Source organism: Bos indicus x Bos taurus, chromosome 7 (genome assembly GCF_003369695.1).
Source record: "Bos indicus x Bos taurus breed Angus x Brahman F1 hybrid chromosome 7, Bos_hybrid_MaternalHap_v2.0, whole genome shotgun sequence".
Taxonomy (NCBI): Eukaryota; Metazoa; Chordata; class Mammalia; order Artiodactyla; family Bovidae; genus Bos; species Bos indicus x Bos taurus.
The window spans coordinates 95454870-95475679 of NC_040082.1; the positions used below are offsets into that span (position 1 = coordinate 95454870).

The 20810-nt window shown below is 48.9% G+C and overlaps 1 protein-coding gene across 3 annotated transcripts; it reads left to right on the forward strand.

The window, feature by feature from the left end:
* Positions 1-839: 839 nt before the first annotated feature.
* On the forward strand, positions 840-20021 carry AP1M2 (adaptor related protein complex 1 subunit mu 2). Of its 3 annotated transcripts, XM_027547745.1 has the most exons (13): positions 840-958; positions 9140-9351; positions 10617-10773; positions 10970-11037; positions 13043-13173; positions 13285-13432; positions 13538-13664; positions 14357-14499; positions 14580-14651; positions 17201-17359; positions 17925-18050; positions 19095-19170; positions 19600-20021. In XM_027547745.1, the coding sequence occupies exons 2-13, from the start codon at positions 9310-9312 to the stop codon at positions 19620-19622; spliced, it is 1272 nt and encodes a 423-aa protein (XP_027403546.1). In that variant the 5' UTR covers positions 840-958; positions 9140-9309; the 3' UTR covers positions 19623-20021. The 3 variants fall into 3 exon arrangements, with proteins under 3 accessions (XP_027403546.1, XP_027403544.1, XP_027403545.1); XM_027547744.1 differs by lacking the exon at positions 840-958 and having other exon boundaries at positions 9181-9351; positions 14351-14499; XM_027547743.1 differs by lacking the exon at positions 840-958 and having other exon boundaries at positions 9175-9351; positions 13285-13664.
* Positions 20022-20810: the final 789 nt, after the last annotated feature.

Below are 20810 nucleotides of genomic sequence, written 5' to 3' on the forward strand. Positions count from 1 at the left end.
TAAGAAAGAAGGATGTGGCCCTGCAGATTAGTACAAGAGTGGAGCTTAGTCAGTATCAGGCATGGTATCATGTGCATGAAATCTTCATCACCTTTTTCCAGTTGAGGAAAGTGACCATGTGAAGTCGCTCAGTCAGGTCTGACTCTTTGCGATCCCATGGACTGTAACCTACCAGGCTCCTCTGTCCATGGGATTTTACAGGCATGAGTACTGGAGTGGGTTGCCATTGCCTTCTGCACGGGATCCTCCCAACCAGGGGTCAAACCCGGGTCTCTTGCATTGCAGGCAGAGGCCTTACCATCTGAGCCATCAGGGGAGCCTGGTGGAAAAGTGACAGGGGAAGGTGACAGAGAGAGGTTAATCCGTTTATGAAGTGTTTCGTTGCTCCTTGCAACCATTTTCCAGTTGCAGAAAATGACGCAGAGAGGGTAAGTAACTTACCCATAGACACAAAGTTAGTGAGCCCTGAGCTGAGCAAGAATTTCAGTCCACACACTCCACACCCATCAGCTGTAACCCTGCAGAGTGGTTGGGGAGGGTTTTAGGTCCTATCAGAGAGTATAAATACCAAGTTGTGTTTAGTATGGTATGTGGAAGAGAAAGAGATACCTCAAACAGATACACATGCAGGTAATAACAGAAAAAGATTTCAACAAGATAGAGGTTATCAGAAGGATCGGGATGGGAGGGAGGAGGCAAAAGGGATTTTTTCCTGATCTATCATTTGAAGTGTCCAGTCCAGTGGGATTAAGTATATTCACATGTTGCAACAACATCACCGCCATCCATTTCCGGAACTCTCTTTTTTCTTTTTTGAAATGGAAACTCTACCCTCCCCCACCCGACCCAGTAAGCAATAACTCCCCACCGGCTTCAGCCGCCCCTGGCACTCACCATTCTACTTTCTGTCTCAAGGAATTTGACTCTTCTTGCAACAGCCTGTAGGTGGAATCAGAAGGTATGAGATTTTACGTGATATACAATGTATATATGTATATGTGTGTATATATATATATATATATATAAAACCACCATAGAAGTTTTTTTTTTAATAATTTCATTTATTTACTTATTTATTTTGGCTGTGTGGGCTTGTGGTGAGCCGGGTTTGCTCTTATTTCGCACATGGGGCTTCTCATTGTGGTGGGTTCTTATAGCTCCGGACTCTGGAGCAGAGGCTCAATAGCCCTGGCACGCTGGCTTAGTTGCTCTTTGCATGTGGGGTCTTCCTGAATCAGGGATGGAACCCACGTCTCCTGCATTGGCAGGTGGATTCTTTACCACCGAGCCACCAGGGCAGCCCCACAAGAAAAGTTTTTAAACAGATTTTTAAGAATATGGTGTGACACAGCTATGCTGGAAGAGTCACGGGAGACTTGGAAAAGTGCAAGGGAGGAACCTGACCTAGATGGGGTTGGGGAAGAAGGTCAGGAAGGGCTTCTGAAGAGAAGACCTAAGAGCTGAGTGAGAACTAAGTGGAGGAAGCAAGATGGATGGGCATCATGCATTAAGCTGTCATGGGCTAGAGGAAGACAAAGAAAGAGGGGAAATGAAATTAAGGACGTCAGTGTGTCTGAGTCTGTGAGTTCAAGCATGCTTCGTGGGAGAGGTCAACAGGGGTCAAACCTTGCCACACAGGACAGCTTGAGGGCAATGGGGAGCCATGGCTGATGCGAGGGTGAGGGAGGGCCAAAGAAGCTGTGAGTATCAGGGAGATCCCTTTAGTGCTGTGTATAAGGAATTAAGGGGGTGACTGGATAATGCTATGACAGACCTAAAAATGAGAGCCATCACTATGCTGACAAAGATCCGCATAGTTAAAGCTATGGTTCTTCCAGTAGTCATTTATGGATGTAAGAGTTGGACCATAAAGAAAGTTGAGCACCGAAGAACTGATGCTTTTAAACTGCGGTGCTGGAGAAGACTCTTAACAGTCCCTTGGACGGCAAGGAGATTAAAACAGTCAATCCTAAAGGAAATCAACCCTGAATATTCATTGGAAGCACTGATTCTGAAGCTGAAGCTCCAATACTTTGGCCACTTGATATGAAGAGCCGATCATTGGAAAGATCTTGATGCTGGGAAAGATTGAGGGCAGGAGGACAAGGGGGTGACAGAGGATGAGATGGATGGATGGCATCACAGACTCAAGGGACATGAGACTGAGCAAACTCCAGGAGATAGTGGAGGACAGAGGAGCCTGGCGTGCTGTTATCCACAGAGTCACAAAGAGTCAGACACAATTTAGTGACTGAACAACAAAGAGGCAGGATCCCCATAGGCTTTTAGAAGGAACTGGGGCAGGGCCCCAGGCTCTGGGGACAGCGGAGGTTGCAGCTGCTGCAGGGTGGTTCGGCAAACAGAGCTGCTCTGTTCTCTGACTCCACTGAGGCTTTTGGGCTCATGAATTTTTCAGCCAAACAGACCTTGAGTTTCAGATTCCAGGGCGCTGGGCCCAGGCTTCTGGGTTCTGTTTACTGCCTGAAAACATCTGAGGGCCCTAAGAGAAGGGCCCTTGCAAGGTTCAATGATGCCTGGGCTGGGGCGAGGGCCTGACAAGTCCTCAGTCTACCAAGGTCACCTTCTGAGCAAGGGGCTGTGTGCTCAGCTGCTTCAGTTGTGACCCCATGGACCATATCTCCCCAGGCTCCTCTGTCCATGGGATTTTCCTGGCAAGAACACTGGAGCAAAGGGCTGGTAGGAGTGAAACCGACTGGTGTCGTTTGGGGCGGGGGGGCTCCGAAGAGCTCTGGTACCATGGTCTTTTATGTCTCAGCACAGAAAGAATTCAGCGAGTGGCAAAGTGATAGATAGATAGATTTATTAGAGTAGGATACCTGTGAGGTTTACAAGCAAGTAGGTGAGGGGATGCCATGCCCTGAGAACTTAATGGGCTACAGTTTTTATAATCAAAGGAAAAGTGGGGACATGGAGAAGAATTTCTTTGTCTTTCTTGAGTAAATGTCATGCTTCTATCATCAGTTCCTCCTTCAGGTTGAGCAGGGGAGTTTTTTTTGTCCCTACACGGTCAAATCTGGCTTCCCAGGTGGCTCAGTGGTAAAGAATCCTCCTGCCAGTGCAGGAGATGTAAGAGGTGCAATTCCTGCATCAGGAAGATCCCCTGGAGGAGGAAATGGCTACCCATCCCAGTATTGTTGACTGGAGAATCCCATGGACAGAGGATCCTGAGACAGAGCCATTGGATGAGGACTGGGACTCAGCTCTCATGGGTCCCAAAGAGTTGGACACAACTGACGACCGAGCATACACACAAAGACAGGGTCAAGCGAGGTCCACAAATTATCGTTTGTTTGTGCAGAGAGCATGTCCTAGGGATCACTAACTCACTGAGCTCACTGCACAGGATATGGGGCTCATGGCACCATTGTTTTATTGTTTGAAGACATGTCTCGTCCCTCTGTTGCGTAAGCCAGTTTTGTCGCTAAGCAAGCCCACCCGACTTTGTGGTTAAGCAAACCTGATTTTTTGAGTAATCATTAATTTACAGGGGTCTCCCATATTTTTCTATTTATAATCCCCCAGTGGAATTAACTGTTTAATCATCTACGTTGTCCCTTTGGCTTCCCAGTTGGTGCTAGTGGTAGAGAACCTGCCTGCCAAAGTAGGAGACGTAAGAGATGCAGGTTCAACCCTTGGGTCGGAAAGGCTAAGTGACAAAGCATGCATGCACTTTGTCCCTTTTCTCTGTCCCTGTCAGGTACAGAAAGGACAGCTTTCTTTTGGGCAGAGGTGACATAAAACCTTGGGTGGGGCTTTGCAAGGGCTAGAATTTCCAGCTCTGTCTCTGCTGGCTGGGGGTGATTTTTGTACAAGTCATTCACTCTTCCTGAGCCTCAGTTCTCTTATCTGTCAAATGGCAACATCAGGTTCCTGAACTCAAAACATTACCTCCCACTTGGAAGACTTTCAGGGTAGCCCCTGGGTGTGCATGAACGTGTGCTTAGCCTCTCAGACGTGTCTGACTCTTTGCGACCCCATGGGCTGTAGCCCACAAAGCTCCTCTGTCCATGGGATTGCCCAGGCATGAATACTGGAGTGGGTTGCCGTTTCCTCCTCCAGGGGAATCTTCCCCACCCAGGGATGAACGTGTACTCCCATGCCTCCTGCATTTCAGGCAGATTCTTTACCAACTGAGTCATAGAGGAAACCAGCCCCTGGGTAAAGTGAGCACCACACAGGGGTTAGCTATTGTTAGTAACAGTAATGCTTGTATGTGTTACACATAACAGAGCCATTGGATGAGGACTGGGACTCAGCTCTCAAACTCCACAACTCAGGTTCAAATTCTGGCCCATCTCTTGTGTGGCCTTGGGCAAGTGGCTTCAACTCTCTGTGCCTCTGCTTCTTTCTCTGTGAGTGGACATGTGCTCAGCAAATGACGCCAGAAGCAGTGGATGGCTCTGACAGCTGCTGTCCTCCTCCCTTCCTCAAGTACCCTGAGGGGACGCACATCTCACCCTCAGGGGCTGATAAAGACCGGGCTGGGTTTGGCGGACCAAGCACTAGGCCTGGGAGAGCTGAATGTCGCCCCCTTGTGGCCTTCCAGGATTCTCCCTCCCTCGGTGGTTGTTCAGCTGCTCAGCCGCGTGCTACTCTTTGCCACCCCATGGACTGAAGCACACCAGGCTTCCCTGTCCTTCACTATCTCCCGGAGTTTGCTCAGTCTCATGTCCATTGAGTCGGTGATGCCATCCAACCATCTCATCCTCTGTCACCCTCTTCTCCTCCTGCCCTCAATCTCGCCCAGCATCAGGGTTTGTCTAATGAGTCAGCTCTTCACATCAGGTGGGCAAAGTATTGGAGCTTCAGCTTCAGGATCAGTCCTTCCAAAAAATATTCAGGCTGATTTCCTTTAGGATTGACTGGTTTGATCTTGCTGTCCAAGGGACTCTCTGTAGAGCAAGATCACTCCAACCAGCCTGAGATTTATTTTCCCTCTCCTCCTCACCCCCAGCCTCACCTTCCTTACCAACAATCTTGGGGTGGAACCCAGGGTCCACAATAGCTGATGAGTGGGGGTAGCATAGGTGGTGTGCCAGGCATTGAGTTATGCCCTGTAAGTCAGTGCTGTGCAGCCTGAGGAAGCAGTACTATGGCTTTTATACCCATTTCAAAGAAGGGGAGACTGAGAAACAAGAGGTGCCATTGCTGGCCCAGTGCCTTACAGCCAATGGCAGAGTCAGGACTCAAACCCAGCCCCTGTATCCTTACCTGCCATACAGTAAAAGGTAATAACAGCAAATGATAGATAGTAATAACATGATTGAGTGTTGGCTGTATCCTAGGCACAGTTCCAAGCATCACATTGCGTGTCATCACTCAGTCGAGCTGCACTCTAATCTTATTAGAAAAGAGCATTTTTTTCTTTTATTGTGGTTTTTTTATTGTGTTTTATTTTTTCTTTTTGTCCTCTTCTTTTCAAGACTTTAAAAAAAATTTTTGGTGTATAGTTGATTTACAGTATTGTGTTAGTTTCAGGTATACAACAAAGTGACTCAGTTATTCATATACATATATTCAATTTTTTTCAGATTTATTTCTCATGTAGGTTATCACAGAATATTGAGTAAAGTTCCCTGTGTTAATCACTAGGTCCTTGTTGGTTTTCTATTTTATATATAGTAGTGTGTGTATGTTCGGAGAAGGCAATGGCACCCCACTCCAGTACTCTTGCCTGGAAAATCCCATGGATGGAGGAGCCTGGTAGGCTGCAGTCCATGAGGTCGATAAGAGTCGGACACGACTGAACGACTTCACTTTCACTTTTCACTTTCATGCATTGGAGAAGGAAATGACAACCCACTCCAGTATTCTTGCCCGGAGAATCCCAGGGACAGAGGAGCCTAGTGGGCTGCCCTCTATGGGGTCACACAGAGTCGAATACGACTGAGGCGACTTAGCAGCAGCAGCAGTGTGTGTATGTTAATCCCAAGTTCCTGATTTATCCCTCCCTATTTTTTTCTATTTTTTACTTGTTTTATTTGTGTGTGTTTTAATTGAAGTATAGTTGATTTACAATATCATGTTAGTTTCAGGTGTACAGCACAGTGATTCAGTCATTATATATATATATGTATATATAATTTCAGATTCTTTCCCCTTGTCGATTACTACAAAATATTGAATAAAGTTCACTGTGTTATCCAGTAGATTCTTGTGGGTTATAGGAAAGCACAGCTTTAACCACATTTCACAGATGTACAAACCGAGATCCAGGAAGGGGAAGCCAGGTGCCCGAGGCTGGCCAGCTGGCTGCTTGCGTACCCAGCACAAGATCCCAAGTGGCCGGCTCCAGAGCTCATGCCCTCAGCAAGCACACTCAGCACCACCACCACCAGAAACAATATTAGCACCAGCTTTGTGCCAGGCTCTTCCATGGGACTTTCTCTTGAGTTGCCCCTGCTCTTAAGATCTTCCTGGAAATCCAGGGATGGGAAGCCCATGAAACCCTTAACACACTTAAGGGCTCGGCAAATAGTTGCTGCCAGTAATGTGAACTTTTCATGTCAGCATTTACCCTCAGCCCCTCAGACCTTTCTCAAATGTCAGCGCATTCTCTGATCTCCCCGCCGCACAGTCCCCCATTCATTCTCCAACACACACAAACACATGCCAACTCCTTGCTTTCAGGGTACCCATTCTCATCAGGAATTACTTTTTTTTTTTTGGCTGCATCATGCAGCGTGTGGGATCCTAGTTCCCTGACCAGGGATCGAACCTAGGGCTTTGGCAATAAAGCACAAAGTCTTAACCAGTGAACCACCAGGGAAGTCCCAGGGATCACCTGTTTTGTTTTGTATTTTCTTCAGGGTGTTTATCTCTTGCTTTTCCTAAATAGAGAGCAGTGGAGTGGCTTTGTCTGCATCACCTAGTACTGCAGGTGAAGTGAAAGTCGCTCAGTTGTGTCTGACTCTTTGCAGCCCATGGAATTCTCCAGTCAATAAATATTCACTCACTGCGTGAACCATTACCACCATAATAAAAGCAGCTTCCATGTATCCAGTCAAGCACATAGTAAACGTTCAATAAATGTTGGTTGAGTGAATAATATAACAATTATAGTCACACTAATGATAACCATTTATCTTTTCAACATTTTGCCATTGTTGTTCAGTCACTTAGTCAAGTCTGACTCTTTGTGACCCTATGGACTGCAGCACGCTATCAGTATCTTTATGTCACATAGTAGGAGCTTATAAATATTTTGGAATGAATAAGAGTAACAATAGGGGATAGAAAAGATGTGGTCCATATGCACAATGGAATACTACTCACCCATAAAAAGTGTGAAATAATGCCATTTGTGGCAACATGGATTGACCTAGAGATTATCATATTAAATGAAGTTAGTCAGATAGTGAAAGACAAATGGCATAAGATATCACTTATACGTGGAAGCTAAAATACGACATAAATAAACACGAAACAGAAACAGGCTCACAAAGAGAATGGTGTTGTGGTTGCCAAGGGGAAGGAAGGGAGGGAGAGGAAACAGTGGGAGTTTGGGATTAGAAGCAAACTATTATATTTAGAATGGATAAACAACAAGTTCTTACTGTGTAGCACAGAGAGCTATATTCAATATCCTATGATAAACCATAATGGAAAGTATACAAAAAAGAATATAGTCTGAATATATATATATATATATATATAACATATAAAACTGAATCACTTTGCTGTAAGCAGAAATTAACACAACATTGTAATCAACTCTATTTCAATAAAATAAAAATTTTTAGAAAGAAAAACATTAGGGACTTCCCTGGCAGTCCAGTGGTTATGACCCTGCGCTTCCAATGCAGGGGCTGAGAGTTCAATCTTTGATTAGGGAACTAAGGAACTAAGATCCCACATGCTTTGCGATGCAGCCAAAATAAATGAATAAAAATTTTTTTTAAAGAATAACATTAGAGTGTCCATCAACAGATGAATGAATACGGAAGGTGTGATATATACACAGTGGAATACTACTTAGCAGTAAAAAAGAATGAAATTTTGCCATTTGCAGCAACATGTATGGAGTTGGAAGGCATTATGCTAAGTGAAAGGAGTCAGACAGAGAAAGACAAATACTGTATAATATCACTTATATGTAGAATCTGAAAAATACAACAAACTAATGAATATAACAAAAAAAGAAGCAGACTCACAGGTATAGAGAACGAATTAGTGGTTACCAGTGGGGAGGGGAGGGGCAATATAGAGTGAAAGGGGAGCCACAAACCATTAGGCGTAAGATAAGTCACAAGGATGTATTGTACAACACAGGAAATATAGCCAATATTTTGTAATAACTGTAAATGGAGTGAAAGTGTTAGTTGCTCAGTCCTGTATAACTCTTTGCAACCCTATGGACTGTAGCCCACCAGGTTCCCCTGTCCATGGGATCCTCCAGGCAAGATACTGGAGTGGGTTGTCACTCCCTTCTCCAGGGGATCTTCCCGACCCAGGGATTGAACCCAGGTCTCTCACACTGCAGGCAGATTCCTTACTGTCTCAGCCACCAGGGAGTGTGACCTTTAGACACTGTATAAAAATTTAAAAGTTAAAAAAAAGTTTTGAAAGAATAACATAAGGAATAACAATAAAAACTACTTGGGGAATTCCCTGGCGGTCCAGTGGTTAAACCTCTGTGCTTTCACTGCAGGGGGAATGGGTTCGATTCCTGGTCAGGGAACTAAGATCCCACTTGGCCCACCCAAAAAAAAAAAAGGCAGCTACGTTTTTCCTGCTGAGAGTGTAACTCATAGTTCTTGTCACTGAACGAAAGAATAAATTAATTAGCAAATATTTATGGCATGTATTAATAAATTACACACACATTGAGCACCCAGCACTGGGCCCTGGGGACACAGACATGAAAAGGACTAAGCCCCTGCTCTATTGGGGTGGATGTGAGTGTGGCAAAGTCAGGAGAAACCAGATGAGTGGATGGGTGGATGGATGAGTGGTTGGGTGGTTGGATGGATGAATGGATGGATGGATAGATATTCGGTTCCTTGGAGGGAGAATCGGTTGGTCTGGGGTCTCCTCCCATCCTCACTCCAGGGCGCGAAGGAAAAGTGAGGCGGGGCAGTTGTCACATCTTAAGCTCCGCCCTGCCCCGCCCCCGCAGCGTCTTCCCGTCGGCCGACGGCACCGCTCACCTGGTGGCCCTCCCCTTTAAGACGCGCTCACCTGGGTCCTCACCTGCGCGCGGGTGCTTCCGCAGGAAGAAGGAAGCGGCGCCACCACCGTCGCCTCCCGGCGCTCCCTCCCCACCCCCCAGGTCCGCCGGCCGCCACCATGTCCGCCTCGGCTGTCTTCATCCTCGACGTCAAGGGCAAGGTGAGGCTGGGTGCAGGGAGTGGGAGGCCGGCAGGTGAAGCTTGCTCCCTCCCGGACCCAGGGGGCGGCCCCTCCTTGCAGGCAGCGAGGCCCCGGAAAGCTCTGGGGGCGTGGGAACACCCCTCCCCCAATTCCTGGGACTCCCGCGTCGAACCCCACCTCCGCTTTTACTAGCGGCGTGTCTGAGGGAAGGGGCTTCGCCTCTCTGAGCCTCAGTCTCCCTGTCTGTACAAATGGGAATAACAGAGGTCCCCACCCAAGAAGAATTAATACAGCCGTATGCAGTGTATACCACTTAGTACAGTGACCCTGCTGCAAACATTAGGCGTTCAAGCAATTGAAATTATTATTTCTATCACCGTCATCATCCACTGTACTGATATTTGGGGAAGAAAGCCGGGGCAGAAGACCGTACTTCCCCTGTGGGGCTGCCTTGTCTCTTCCTGGCGCCCCCTCCCATTCATCGTGTTCTGTCTGGGTGGGTTGCCCTGACCTCCTCCAGGAGATCTTCAGGGCCCTGCGATCGAACCTGCATCTCTTTGGTCTCCTGCACTGCCAGGTGGGTTCTTTACCAGTAATGCCACCTGGGAAACCCAGCAATAGTAACAGTGGTGATGAGAATAATATTCCTGATAATAAACATAGTTAGGGCTAAGATGTGTGAGCACCTGCTGAGTACCTGCTTCCTTCTAAACACTGGACTAAACAAACCTCTCAGGTAAATATTATTAAGATTAACCACTTACTGCCTGCCAGGCAGAGCTATATGAGCTATGAGTGATAAATGGATATAATGTCTTTTTTTTCTTTTTTCCTCTCTCTCTCTTTTCTTTCATCGCCCCTACCTCGCTGATTTGGTGCCTATGAAACCTTGCTCAAGAGCAGGAATTCTGGAGCCAGGGCGTGTTGGCTCAGTTCCCAGCTTCCTTGCTGGCTATGGACTGGGTCCATACCTCAGTTTCTCCATGTGTAAAAGGGAGATGGTGAGACCGCCTACCTTACAGGGTTGTGGTGACAACGATATAAGTAAGCAAGCATCCAGGTTTTAGCAGAGCACGGCTGAGGTGTCAGTGAGGGTTCTAGACGCTCTGGCTGTCACTGTCACCAGCCCACTTTCCAGAGGAGGAAACCGACATGCCGAGAGGCAGAGCCTTGTCCATGTCCCCTCAACCAGCAAGTAGGGTCAGAACCTGGCACTCTGATGCCCCCGGGGGGGAAGGTCCCTGGATCCCAGCAATGACCAGACCTTCTCTGCTCATCTTCAGCCCCTGATCAGCCGCAACTACAAGGGTGATGTGGCTATGAGCGAGATCGATCACTTCATGCCTCTGCTCATGCAGCGGGAGGAGGAAGGCGCCCTGACCCCACTGCTGAGTCACGGACGGGTCCACTTCCTGTGGATCAAATACAGCAACCTCTACTGTATCCAGCCATGGGCGGGTCCCTGGCGGCCTTGGGTGGTGGCATCTCAGGCCCAGAGATGATGGGCTGGGACGAGAGGTGCACGACATGGCGTGGCTCAGGTTGGAGAGTGGGAGCAGACAGGGTGGCGTTTCCGGGTCTAAGCTCCATTGGAACTCTCCAAAATGCCGCCTTTCCTTAACCTCGCTGCCTGCAGTGGTGGCCACCACACTGAAGAATGCCAACGCCTCCCTCGTGTATTCCTTCCTCTACAAGATAGTGGAGGTAGGTTCTGGCCTTCTATTGGCCGGCTCGTCTGTCTGTCCACCTGTCTTGCCCGCCTCTTTCGGGATCCATCCCACCTAGGAAGGCTTCCCTGAATCCCCGGGGGTGCCACCATCAAAGCCCCATCACTCTGTTCTCATCAGCTGTTGTGGGATCAACTCTCCCTATGGGGCAAGAAGCAAGGAAGTCTCCGAGAGGGTGTACTGCTCAAATCTGAACCCGAGGATACTGGATTCCAGACCCAGCTCCGGTGCTTACTGGCTGTGTGACCTTGGACAAGTTACTTCTCTCTGTGCCTCTAACCTGGGTTTAATCCAGACGGTCCAGTGGTTAAGACCCCATGCTTCTACTGCAAGGGGCTTGAATTTCCTGATCAGGAAACTAGGATCCCACCTTCTGCAAGGTACAACCGAAAAAAAAAAAAAGAAAAGAAATACTATATAAGCCAGGTTTAATCCTGCCTCAGAGTTGTTGTAGAAAATAATTCAATCCAATTCATACCTCTAGAGCACCGAAAACAGTGCTTAGTATACAGTAAGTGCTTAATAAAGATTTGATATTATTGTTAGCATTACCACTAATGTCATATCATATGATCCCATAGTAATCTTTTGAGCACTTGCTATATGTCATTCTCAATGGTTGAGAAAGTACTTTTTTTTTTAACTGCTCAGAATTTTATTTGGTAAACAAAGGATAGTACACCCCCAAGGTGTGAGGGCAGGCTGATCCTGAAGAAGTGGCTGAGAAAGTACTTTTTTTTTTTTTGGTCACCTCCTGGCTTACAGGATCTTAGTTCCCCGACCAGGGATTGAATTCATGCTCTTGGCAGTGAAAGGGTTGAGTCCTAACCACTGGACTGCTGGGGAATTCCCAGAGGGATTTTTGGGATACTTTTCAACAAATAAGAGATCTGTATTGATTTGTCTCCTCTCTGCCAGGCAGAGGAGGGACACACAGCTGTGTATAAGGCAAGCACGGTCCTGGCCTGTGCTCAGGAGTTAAAGGGCATGAAGGATATTCAAGGGGACATTGTTTTAACCAGTGACTGGGTAGGTGCTAGTCTCACCCTGATACTCACAGGGGTCAAGGGATAGTGGTGGCTTCACCAAGGAGTAAGGCCTGTCACAAGGGGCCTGTGTGAGGAGAATATCCTGAGCAGTGAGCATAGCGTGTACAAAGGCCCTGAGGTGGGAACAGGAAAGGGCCACAGAAGCTGGAGCAGGATGAGGGATAGGTTTCCAGTGTTGGATGGATGACAGATTCTCTGCTAAGGAGAAACTTACTAATTCCCAAGGGCTCCCGTCTGGGGGTCCCCCAAGTCCCAAGGGCCCCTGGATGGAATTCAAGGAATCCATGAACTTAGATGTGTTTCTGTGTAGTGTAACAGTTTTCCTTTGCCATCTTATGGGGTTATTTTGGTTTGTTTTTGTTTTGACCATGCTGCATGGCTTGGCTTGTAGGATCTTAGTTCCCCAACCAGGGATTGAACCTGGGCCCTCAGCAGTGGAAGCGTGGAGTCCTACCCACTGGAGTGCCAGAGAATTCCCATATTGTGTCTTTTGTGTTGTGTGTGTGTGTGTGTGTGTGTGTGTCTTTTATTTCATGCATTACAAACCTTATTCTGAGGTGGGTCCATTAACATCATCAGATACACGGCAATCCCATGATTCACACACCAAAAAAACATTCTGAGTCCTTCCAATCCCTCTTCTAGGAAGTCTTCTTGGCCCTCCCTGCCTCTGGGTTCCTACTTCACTTGTTTTCCTCATTATTGCACTCTACATGTTGGATAATATTAGTCCCACTACCTGTCCATTCCCCCTCAAGACTGTTCCAGGAGGGCAAAGACCTTCTTGGCTTTGTTCACCGTTAATGTCCTGACACTGGTATACAGTAGGTACTTAATAGTTGCTTATTGGGTGGCTGGCTGGATGAGTGGGAACCCAGCCCAAGAGCTACACCAGACACATCTCTGTGGGTGTTGGTCTCCTCACACCCCCAGGTATTCTCCGAATACTTTAAGGAGCTAGAGGAGGAGAGTATCCGAGACAACTTTGTCATCGTCTATGAATTGCTGGATGAGCTCATGGACTTTGGCTTCCCACAGACCACAGACAGCAAAATCCTGCAGGAGTGAGTGGGCTGTGGGTCAGCCACAGGGTGGGCCATGGGTGGAAGAAACCTGGGGAGGGTCAGGGAAGTATCCTTGGGCCTATCTGCTCATCTCCCTGCCCCCCCTGCCAGGTACATCACGCAGCAGGGCAACAAGCTGGAGACGGGCAAGTCACGAGTGCCACCCACTGTCACCAATGCTGTGTCCTGGCGCTCGGAGGGCATCAAGTACAAGAAGAATGAGGTCTTCATCGATGTCATAGAGTCAGTTAACCTGCTGGTGAGCCTCCACACCTCTGCCCCACCCTCGCTACAGCCAAGGGCCAGGAGAGGGAGCCCTATGCTTGTTAACCGCCTCCCACATCACCAATGTTTGCATCCTCAGGTCAATGCCAACGGCAGTGTCCTGCTGAGCGAGATCGTGGGCAGTATCAAGCTCAAGGTGTTTCTGTCGGGAATGCCAGAGCTGCGGCTGGGCCTCAACGACCGTGTACTCTTCGAGCTCACTGGCCGTAAGTTTCTGGAAGGGGGTGCGATGGGGAGCCTGAGACCTCACCTCATCTGGGGTGGGTGGTACCCAGAGACCTGCTGTCAATTCTGAAATAGTACTCGCTTGCCCTCTACTGGTCTTGACCAGTACTGCAGCTGCTCGTGCCTTAATGCAAACAACTCTGCTTCATCATTGAGTGCCAGGCTCAAGCACATGGCAGAAAAGAAAAAATAATCCCTACCCTCACGGAGCTGACGTTCTAGTGGGAGTAGGAGACAGAATAGCATTACATTTCTTCCCTGGTGACTCAGACAATAAAGACTCTGCCTGCAATGCAGGAGACCTGGGTTCGATCCCTGGGTCGGGAAGATCCCCTGGAGAAGGGAATGGCTACCCACTCCAGTATTCTTACCTGGAGAATACCATGGAGAGAGGAGCCTGGTGGGCTACAGTCCATGGGATCACAAAGATTCAGACACAACTGAGCGGCTAACACTCACAGGATAACAACCTGACAGCAAGGGCCTGATTGCCTGGGGATCCCAGCTCTGTTCCTGGCCAGCTGGGTGACCCCGGGCGAGTTACTCATCCTCTCTGGGCCTCAGTTTCTTCATCTGTAATATGGGGGTGATCATAGCAGTAGAAGGGGAGGTAAGGATAAGGACCCTGCCCTGGGCTCCAGTGTCACCCCGCTAACTCGGCTCTGAGTTTCAGGGAGCAAGAACAAGTCTGTGGAACTGGAGGATGTGAAATTCCACCAGTGCGTGCGGCTTTCTCGCTTTGACAATGACCGCACCATCTCCTTCATCCCGCCCGACGGTGACTTTGAGCTCATGTCCTACCGCCTTAGCACCCAGGTAAGGCAGGGTCGAGCCCTTGGCTGGAGGTGAGGGTTGACCCCAGAGCCTTGGAGAACTCCCTCTTCCTCTGTCTGCAGGTCAAGCCACTCATCTGGATTGAATCTGTCATTGAGAAATTCTCACACAGCCGCGTGGAGATCATGGTCAAGGTGGGCCCCCAGGGTAATAATTACAGTGCTCAGATTGCCCCTCCTACGCCCTCAGCAGTCTAACCATATCTCCCACCTCCCTCCCCAATCATCACTTCCTTCCAGCCACACAGGTCTCCTGGCTGAGTCTCAAACATGCCAGGCATGGTCCCTGAGTATCCCCTCTCCCTGGATCACTCTGCCCCCAGCCACCCAGATATCCCCCTGGCTCTTTCCCTCACCTCCTTCAGTTCTTTGCTTCAGTGTCACCTCCTCAGAGGAGCCTTCCCTGATTTCTCCACCTCCCTTCTTTGCTCTGTTTTTTCCCTTAATACTGAACCACCACCGTGTGACACATGACCTTTTTACTTAATTAATTTACTTTAAAAATATACATTCATACTACTTTATAAATTTACATTTACATTGAAATTTATGAATTTGCATTTATATTCATATATGTATATAAACCATGGAGTGTGTTAAAGCTCGATGTTATCATTGTCATACCGTATCATCATATCATATCATATCATACCACACAGCTTAATTGAATGTCCCTGACTCAACCAGCACCTCTGAACCCCCACCTGCCCCTTGGCCGATCATGGCTCCCCCTACCCTTGCCCACAGGTGATCACAATTTTGAATTTCATGTAAGTCATTTCTTTGCTTTTGTTTGTAATTTTGCCACCCTCATCTGTAAACCGCAAATACTTCATTCTGCCAGTCTCTGACCTTTATATCTGTGAACTCTTGCTGCATGACTTTTTTGTATAATTTGCTTTCTTCATGTAATGTCAACTCTTAAGAGGAATCCCAGGACCTGAAGTGTAGGGCATCCATTTCAGTGACTGTAGAATATTCCACCAGGAGAATTTTCTCTCCTGTATCTTGCTTGGGTTGTTTTCAGTTCTTGGCTTCTCTGGTTCACATTGCCATGGATAGCCCTGTGCATGTCCCCAGTCCCCCAAACAAGAGCTTCTCCAGAACATAAAATTAGTCCCTCCTGGCCCTTAAAAAATTTTTTTCCCCAGTCTCTTTTTTAATTAAGAAAGTTGCAGGGGCGGGGGAGGGCATGCCATACTGCATGCGGGATTTTAGTTCCCTGACCAGGGATTTAACTTGTGCCCTGTGCGTTGGGAGTGCAGAGTTTTAACCACTGGACCGCCAGGGAAGTCCTTAGCGCCCTTTACAGATGGGGAAAGAGGCCCAGAAGAACTCAGATGTCATTCATCTAGGAAGGGAGGGGTCACGTTGAACTTGGGTCTGCCTGCCTCAAGAGTCTGTGTTCTCAGATTTAACTTTGTTCCCCAGTCTTAGAGTCTCAGAGGAACTGGTACATGATGTAGACAGTCACTGCGGGGGGGAGGGGGCATGGTGTTGGTGCCCCCAAAGTCCCTGTCTCTATAGGCAGGAAGAAGAGAAGGGGCCACTAAAGCTGGTGCCTTCCTGGGACTTCTGTGGTGGCCCAGTGATTAAGACTCTGAAATTCAAGTGTAGAAGGCCCGGGACTTGATCCCTGGTCAGAGAGCTAGATCCCACATGCTGCAACTAAGCCCCAGCACAGCCAAATAAAAATAAATACTAAAAAGTTGGTGCCTTTAAAAAAGAACATCCCCTGCCCTGTTTGCCTCCAGGTCCTGTGCACCAATCCTGCCTCATATATCCCCACCCCCCGGCACCAGATGATTAAGAGCAGCTATCACGGTGCTAGCTACTGCACAGGGACACTTAGAGTCCTTGTGTTAAAAGCTTGCGCATGTCAAAATGGATCTGGATCTAGCTCTAATGTAATAACTTATTGTCTGTAAGGAGAGCATGTGAGGCTCAAGTCAAATCTCTGTGCTGTGCCGGCTACCAGCTACACAACTCAGGCAAAGTGCTCTTTCTCTCTGGGCCTCAGTTTCTTCATCTGTAAAACGGACCTTTGGAATGGCTCCTACTTTAGAAAATTAGTGAGAGGGTTAAGTACTTGGCACAGGGCCCTGCACATGGTAGGGGCTCCGTAGATGCCAGCTTTCAAATGAAAACTCGGAAATTCCCTGGTGGTCTATTGGATAGGACTCTTGAGTTTCCACTACTGGGGACATGGGTTCGATCCCAGACTGAGGAACTGAGATTCTGCATGTTGCAGTGCTGCCAAAAAAAAAAGAAAGAAAATTCTGATAGACTGAGGGTCCCATCCTGGCTTTGCAGGTGTGAGTGTGTGAGTCTTGACCAGGAGCCTTTATTATCTTGTCTGTGAAATGGGCTGAGGTGAGCCAGCCCTAGGAGCTGTTCAAATGAGGGATTACATTTTGAAGCAGGAAAAGGTATATGATACTTTCCAAACGGAAGGTGCCAAAAGCAGAACCACTGGAGTCTCTTGTGGGTGTGACTCTGCCCCTTGTTGGCTGTGTGTCTCCAGAGAAATGCCTTAAGTTCTCTGTGCCACTGTTCCCTCATCTGGAAAATGGACAGGATCGTGGTCCCCACTTCTGGGCTCTTGATGAAATGGTGCGTGGAAAGGGCTTGGTCTCCATTTGCGTGAATGCACTCTTCACACCCCACATTCTCTCCACCGACAGGCCAAGGGGCAGTTTAAAAAGCAGTCTGTAGCTAACGGCGTAGAGATATCGGTGCCCGTACCCAGCGATGCCGACTCCCCTCGCTTCAAGACCAGTGTGGGCAGCGCCAAGTATGTGCCAGAGAAGAACACCGTTATTTGGAGCATCAAGTCTTTCCCGGTGAGCCTCGGGGATGGGCCGGGGAACTGGAGGACCAGCCCTTGATGAGTGAGGGCGAAGTAGAGGATAAATCAGAGCCACATATGCATGCACGTGGCTGTCCTTTGTAGATGATAAAACTGATGATGGTTAAGCTCTCAGCATGGTTAAGCTCTCCTTGTCCTAGGTCTTGAGGAAACCAGCCCTGGGTTCAGATTCCTCACCCTTGTTTCTCTGAGCTTCCCAGCCTTGGGGACCCTACTTCCCTTCATGAAGCCTGAGCGTGTCCATCTGTGAAATAGACAGGATCATGCTACCCACGTCCTTGGGCTGCTGGAGGATTTGGTCTCTTTGGGATCTTGGTTGGGGGATGTTCATCGGCCCCTGGAAAATGGGAGATGATCACCAGAAGGCCCCCAACTAGGCTTTGCTGTCAGAAGCTTCGTCTGTGAGTTTTGGCCAGGAAACTTTACTTTCTGGTCTGTCAGATGGGCTGAGAGCAAAGCCTGCCCCCAGGGGGCTGCCATGAGGAGTGGTCTGGGGTATAGGGGCCCTCAATGTGTCTGATACCCCCATGTTCCCTCAGGGGGGCAAGGAGTACCTGATGCGCGCCCACTTTGGCCTCCCCAGCGTGGAGAAGGAGGAAGTAGAGGGCCGGCCCCCTATTGGGGTGAAGTTTGAGATCCCCTATTTCACTGTCTCTGGGATCCAGGTGAGGGAAGGGGGCAGGGTGGTTCCTCTCCTTGACCTTGATGGGTCCCCCTTTCTCTCATTTCTTGGCTTGGACCGCCTCCGTTCCCTGGCTTGGCTCATCTCCTCCTTTACAATCATTCTTTTTTTTTTTTTCTGGAACAGTGTTGCTTTTTCTTTAAACAAACATTTTAATTTCAACTTTTGGGTGTGCTGGGTCTTCGTTGTTGTGAGTGAGCTTTCTCTAGTTGCAGTGAGTAGGGGCTATTTTTTTAATTGCGGTGGCTTCTCTTGTTGCAGAGCATGGGTTCTAGAGCCCGAGGGTTTCAGTAGTTGCAGAGCACAGGCTTAGTTGTTCCTTGGCATGTGGGATCTTCCTGGACCGAGGAAGATCCCGTATGTCCCACATCCCACAAACCCATGTCCCCTGCATTGGCAGGCAGATGCTTTTTTTCAAAAATGATTTCATTTATTTATTTTTGGCTGGGCTGGGTCTTCACTGCTGCACAGACTTTTCTCTGCTTGTGGTGTGTGGGCTTCTCACTGGTGGCTTCTCTTGTGGAGCACGGGCTCCAGGGCGCACAGGCCCAGTAGCTGCAGCATGTGGCCTCACTAATTGTGGCTCCTGGGCTCTAGAGCACAGGCTCAGTAGCTGTGGTGCACGGGTTTAGTTGCTGCAGGGCATGTGGGATCTTCCCAGACCAGGGACTGAGCCCGTGTCTCCTGCGTTGGCAGGCAGACCCTTAACCACTGAGCCATCAGGGAAGTCCCACGGTGCTGCCTCTTCTGCTCTCAGCCTGGGTCCCCTTCCCCTCCCCCCTAACTTTGCCCTGTGCCTAAACTGTATTGTGTCACTTCTCTTAGAATGTGCCATCTTTCCCTCTGTCCTGGACCACCTGATCTCCCCCACACACATACCCTGTCCTGGTCACATCTTTGCCCTGAGCCTCGTTACTTCATTCCTCCCAGGCTGTGCTTTCTTATTCCCGGAAGTTGTGTTATGTTCCGCTGGCCCCAGCCTGCTCTTTCCCCCTATCCTGGGCCACCTCCTTTCATCCCTTTCCAGGTCCGATACATGAAGATCATTGAGAAGAGTGGTTACCAGGCCCTGCCCTGGGTCCGCTATATCACCCAGAGTGGCGGTAAGGCGGCCCGGCTCCCTGAGATGACAGGGACAAGGACATGAATGGGGATGGCCTTGGGGCTTTGAAACATCTTGTCTCAGAGGGCTCCAAAACCGACAGGCGTGGCCCCCAGGTCTATCCTATCTTTGTCAGTGTGCCCTCCCGAGCCTCGGTTTGCCTGTCTTTAAAATGGGGACAGTTGCCAGTTCCAGGGTAGTGGTGGTGGGGTTTGGATAAGCAACTGAACACACAGCAGCCCCATCTATTGCCTGGAGACAGGCATGTTGCTGTGTTTACAGTCGCCATGTTTGAGCCCATCCTTAGCCCTGTTACATACTTGTGGGGTTGATCATGAGCACTGCGGAAGGGGATGGGTTGTGGGTGGGGGTGCTGTCCTGTCTCCTTCCCCCAATTCTGAGATGGTCCCTGCTCATTGTTTCCCTGCAGATTATCAACTTCGTACCAGCTAGAAGGGAGAAGTGGGAGCCTGAACCTGGGCTGTCTTCTCCCCAGGCCCCAGCTGCAGACTCCACTAGAGAAGGAGGGAAGATGGGGTGTGTGTGTGTGTGAGAGGGCAGCCCTTGAATTATTAGTTCGTTACTCCCAGCACCCGACTTGCTCCTACCCTTTTCCTTTACCGGTAGGCTGGGAGTGATAGTCCCCAGCTCTCAGACTCTCACCCCTCCCCCTCCCCCTCCCCCAATTTTATATGAAGAAATAGAAGAGGGGCTTGAAGTCCCCCTCACGAGTGCCTTCTTGCAGTGACCTGCCTTAGGAGGTGTGGGGAGTCCCTCCTCCACAGCTGCTGAACCCAGAGGCCCCACTGGCCCATTTCTGAGTTTTAGGATGGCATTAAAAAGATGAATCTAGCTGCTGTTATGTACTTCTTGGCTGGGCGCTGGGGATGCCAGGGGTGTCCTGGAGTGCTGGGATAAGAGTGGGCAACATATATCCATTTCTCAGCCCTGGTCATCTCTCAGCTAGGCCCTCGCAATTGCTCCCACCTTGGTCTCCCAGGCTGCTCTGGGCTTCCCTCTCCCATGACAGCCAGTTCGCATCATAGCCACCAGAGGGCGCCTATTAACTCCTAAACCAGATCGTGGCTCCTCAATACAGAAGCTTCCCAGGGTTTCACCCGTTGATTTTTGTCGTTCTGGGCAGCATGCGGGACCATAGTTCCCCCACCAGGGATTGAACCTGGACTCCCTGCAGCGGATGCGCGGAGTCTTAGCCACTGGACCTCCAGGGAAATTCCCCATTCTTTTTAAAAAGTAAAAGTTCTCACCACAGCCCACAAGCCTGTTCAGCCCTCACCTCCTCACCCTTCTCTCCCTCTCTATACGTCTCTTCCTGGACTTACTAGACATGCTTACAGCTCAGGGCCTTCGAATCTGTAGCCCCTCCATCTGGTATGTTTTCCCAGAGAGACACATGGCTCCTTCCCTCACCTTCAGGTCTCAAATCAAATGTCACCTTCTTAGGGTGGCCATGCCCGACCTCTCTATTTCAAAGCCTTCTTTTCCCAAGACACTATTATTTATCTCGTTTTGTCAGCTCCACAGTGTATAGCACTCGGAAAATACTTATTGTCGTCTCCAGCTCTAAAAGGTAAGCATCCAGCAGCCAGGAGGCACCCGGCTTGCTTTCCACTGGGGTGC

Bases quoted from the DNA above. Each gene is read 5' to 3' on its own strand.
- AP1M2 (XM_027547743.1), top strand. From the start codon at position 9,310: ATGTCCGCCTCGGCTGTCTTCATCCTCGACGTCAAGGGCAAG. The intron at 11,038-13,042 runs GTAGGTTCTGGC...TCACACCCCCAG, and splicing joins TCCTCTACAAGATAGTGGAG to GTATTCTCCGAATACTTTAA. The intron at 18,051-19,094 runs GTGAGGGAAGGG...ATCCCTTTCCAG, and splicing joins TCACTGTCTCTGGGATCCAG to GTCCGATACATGAAGATCAT.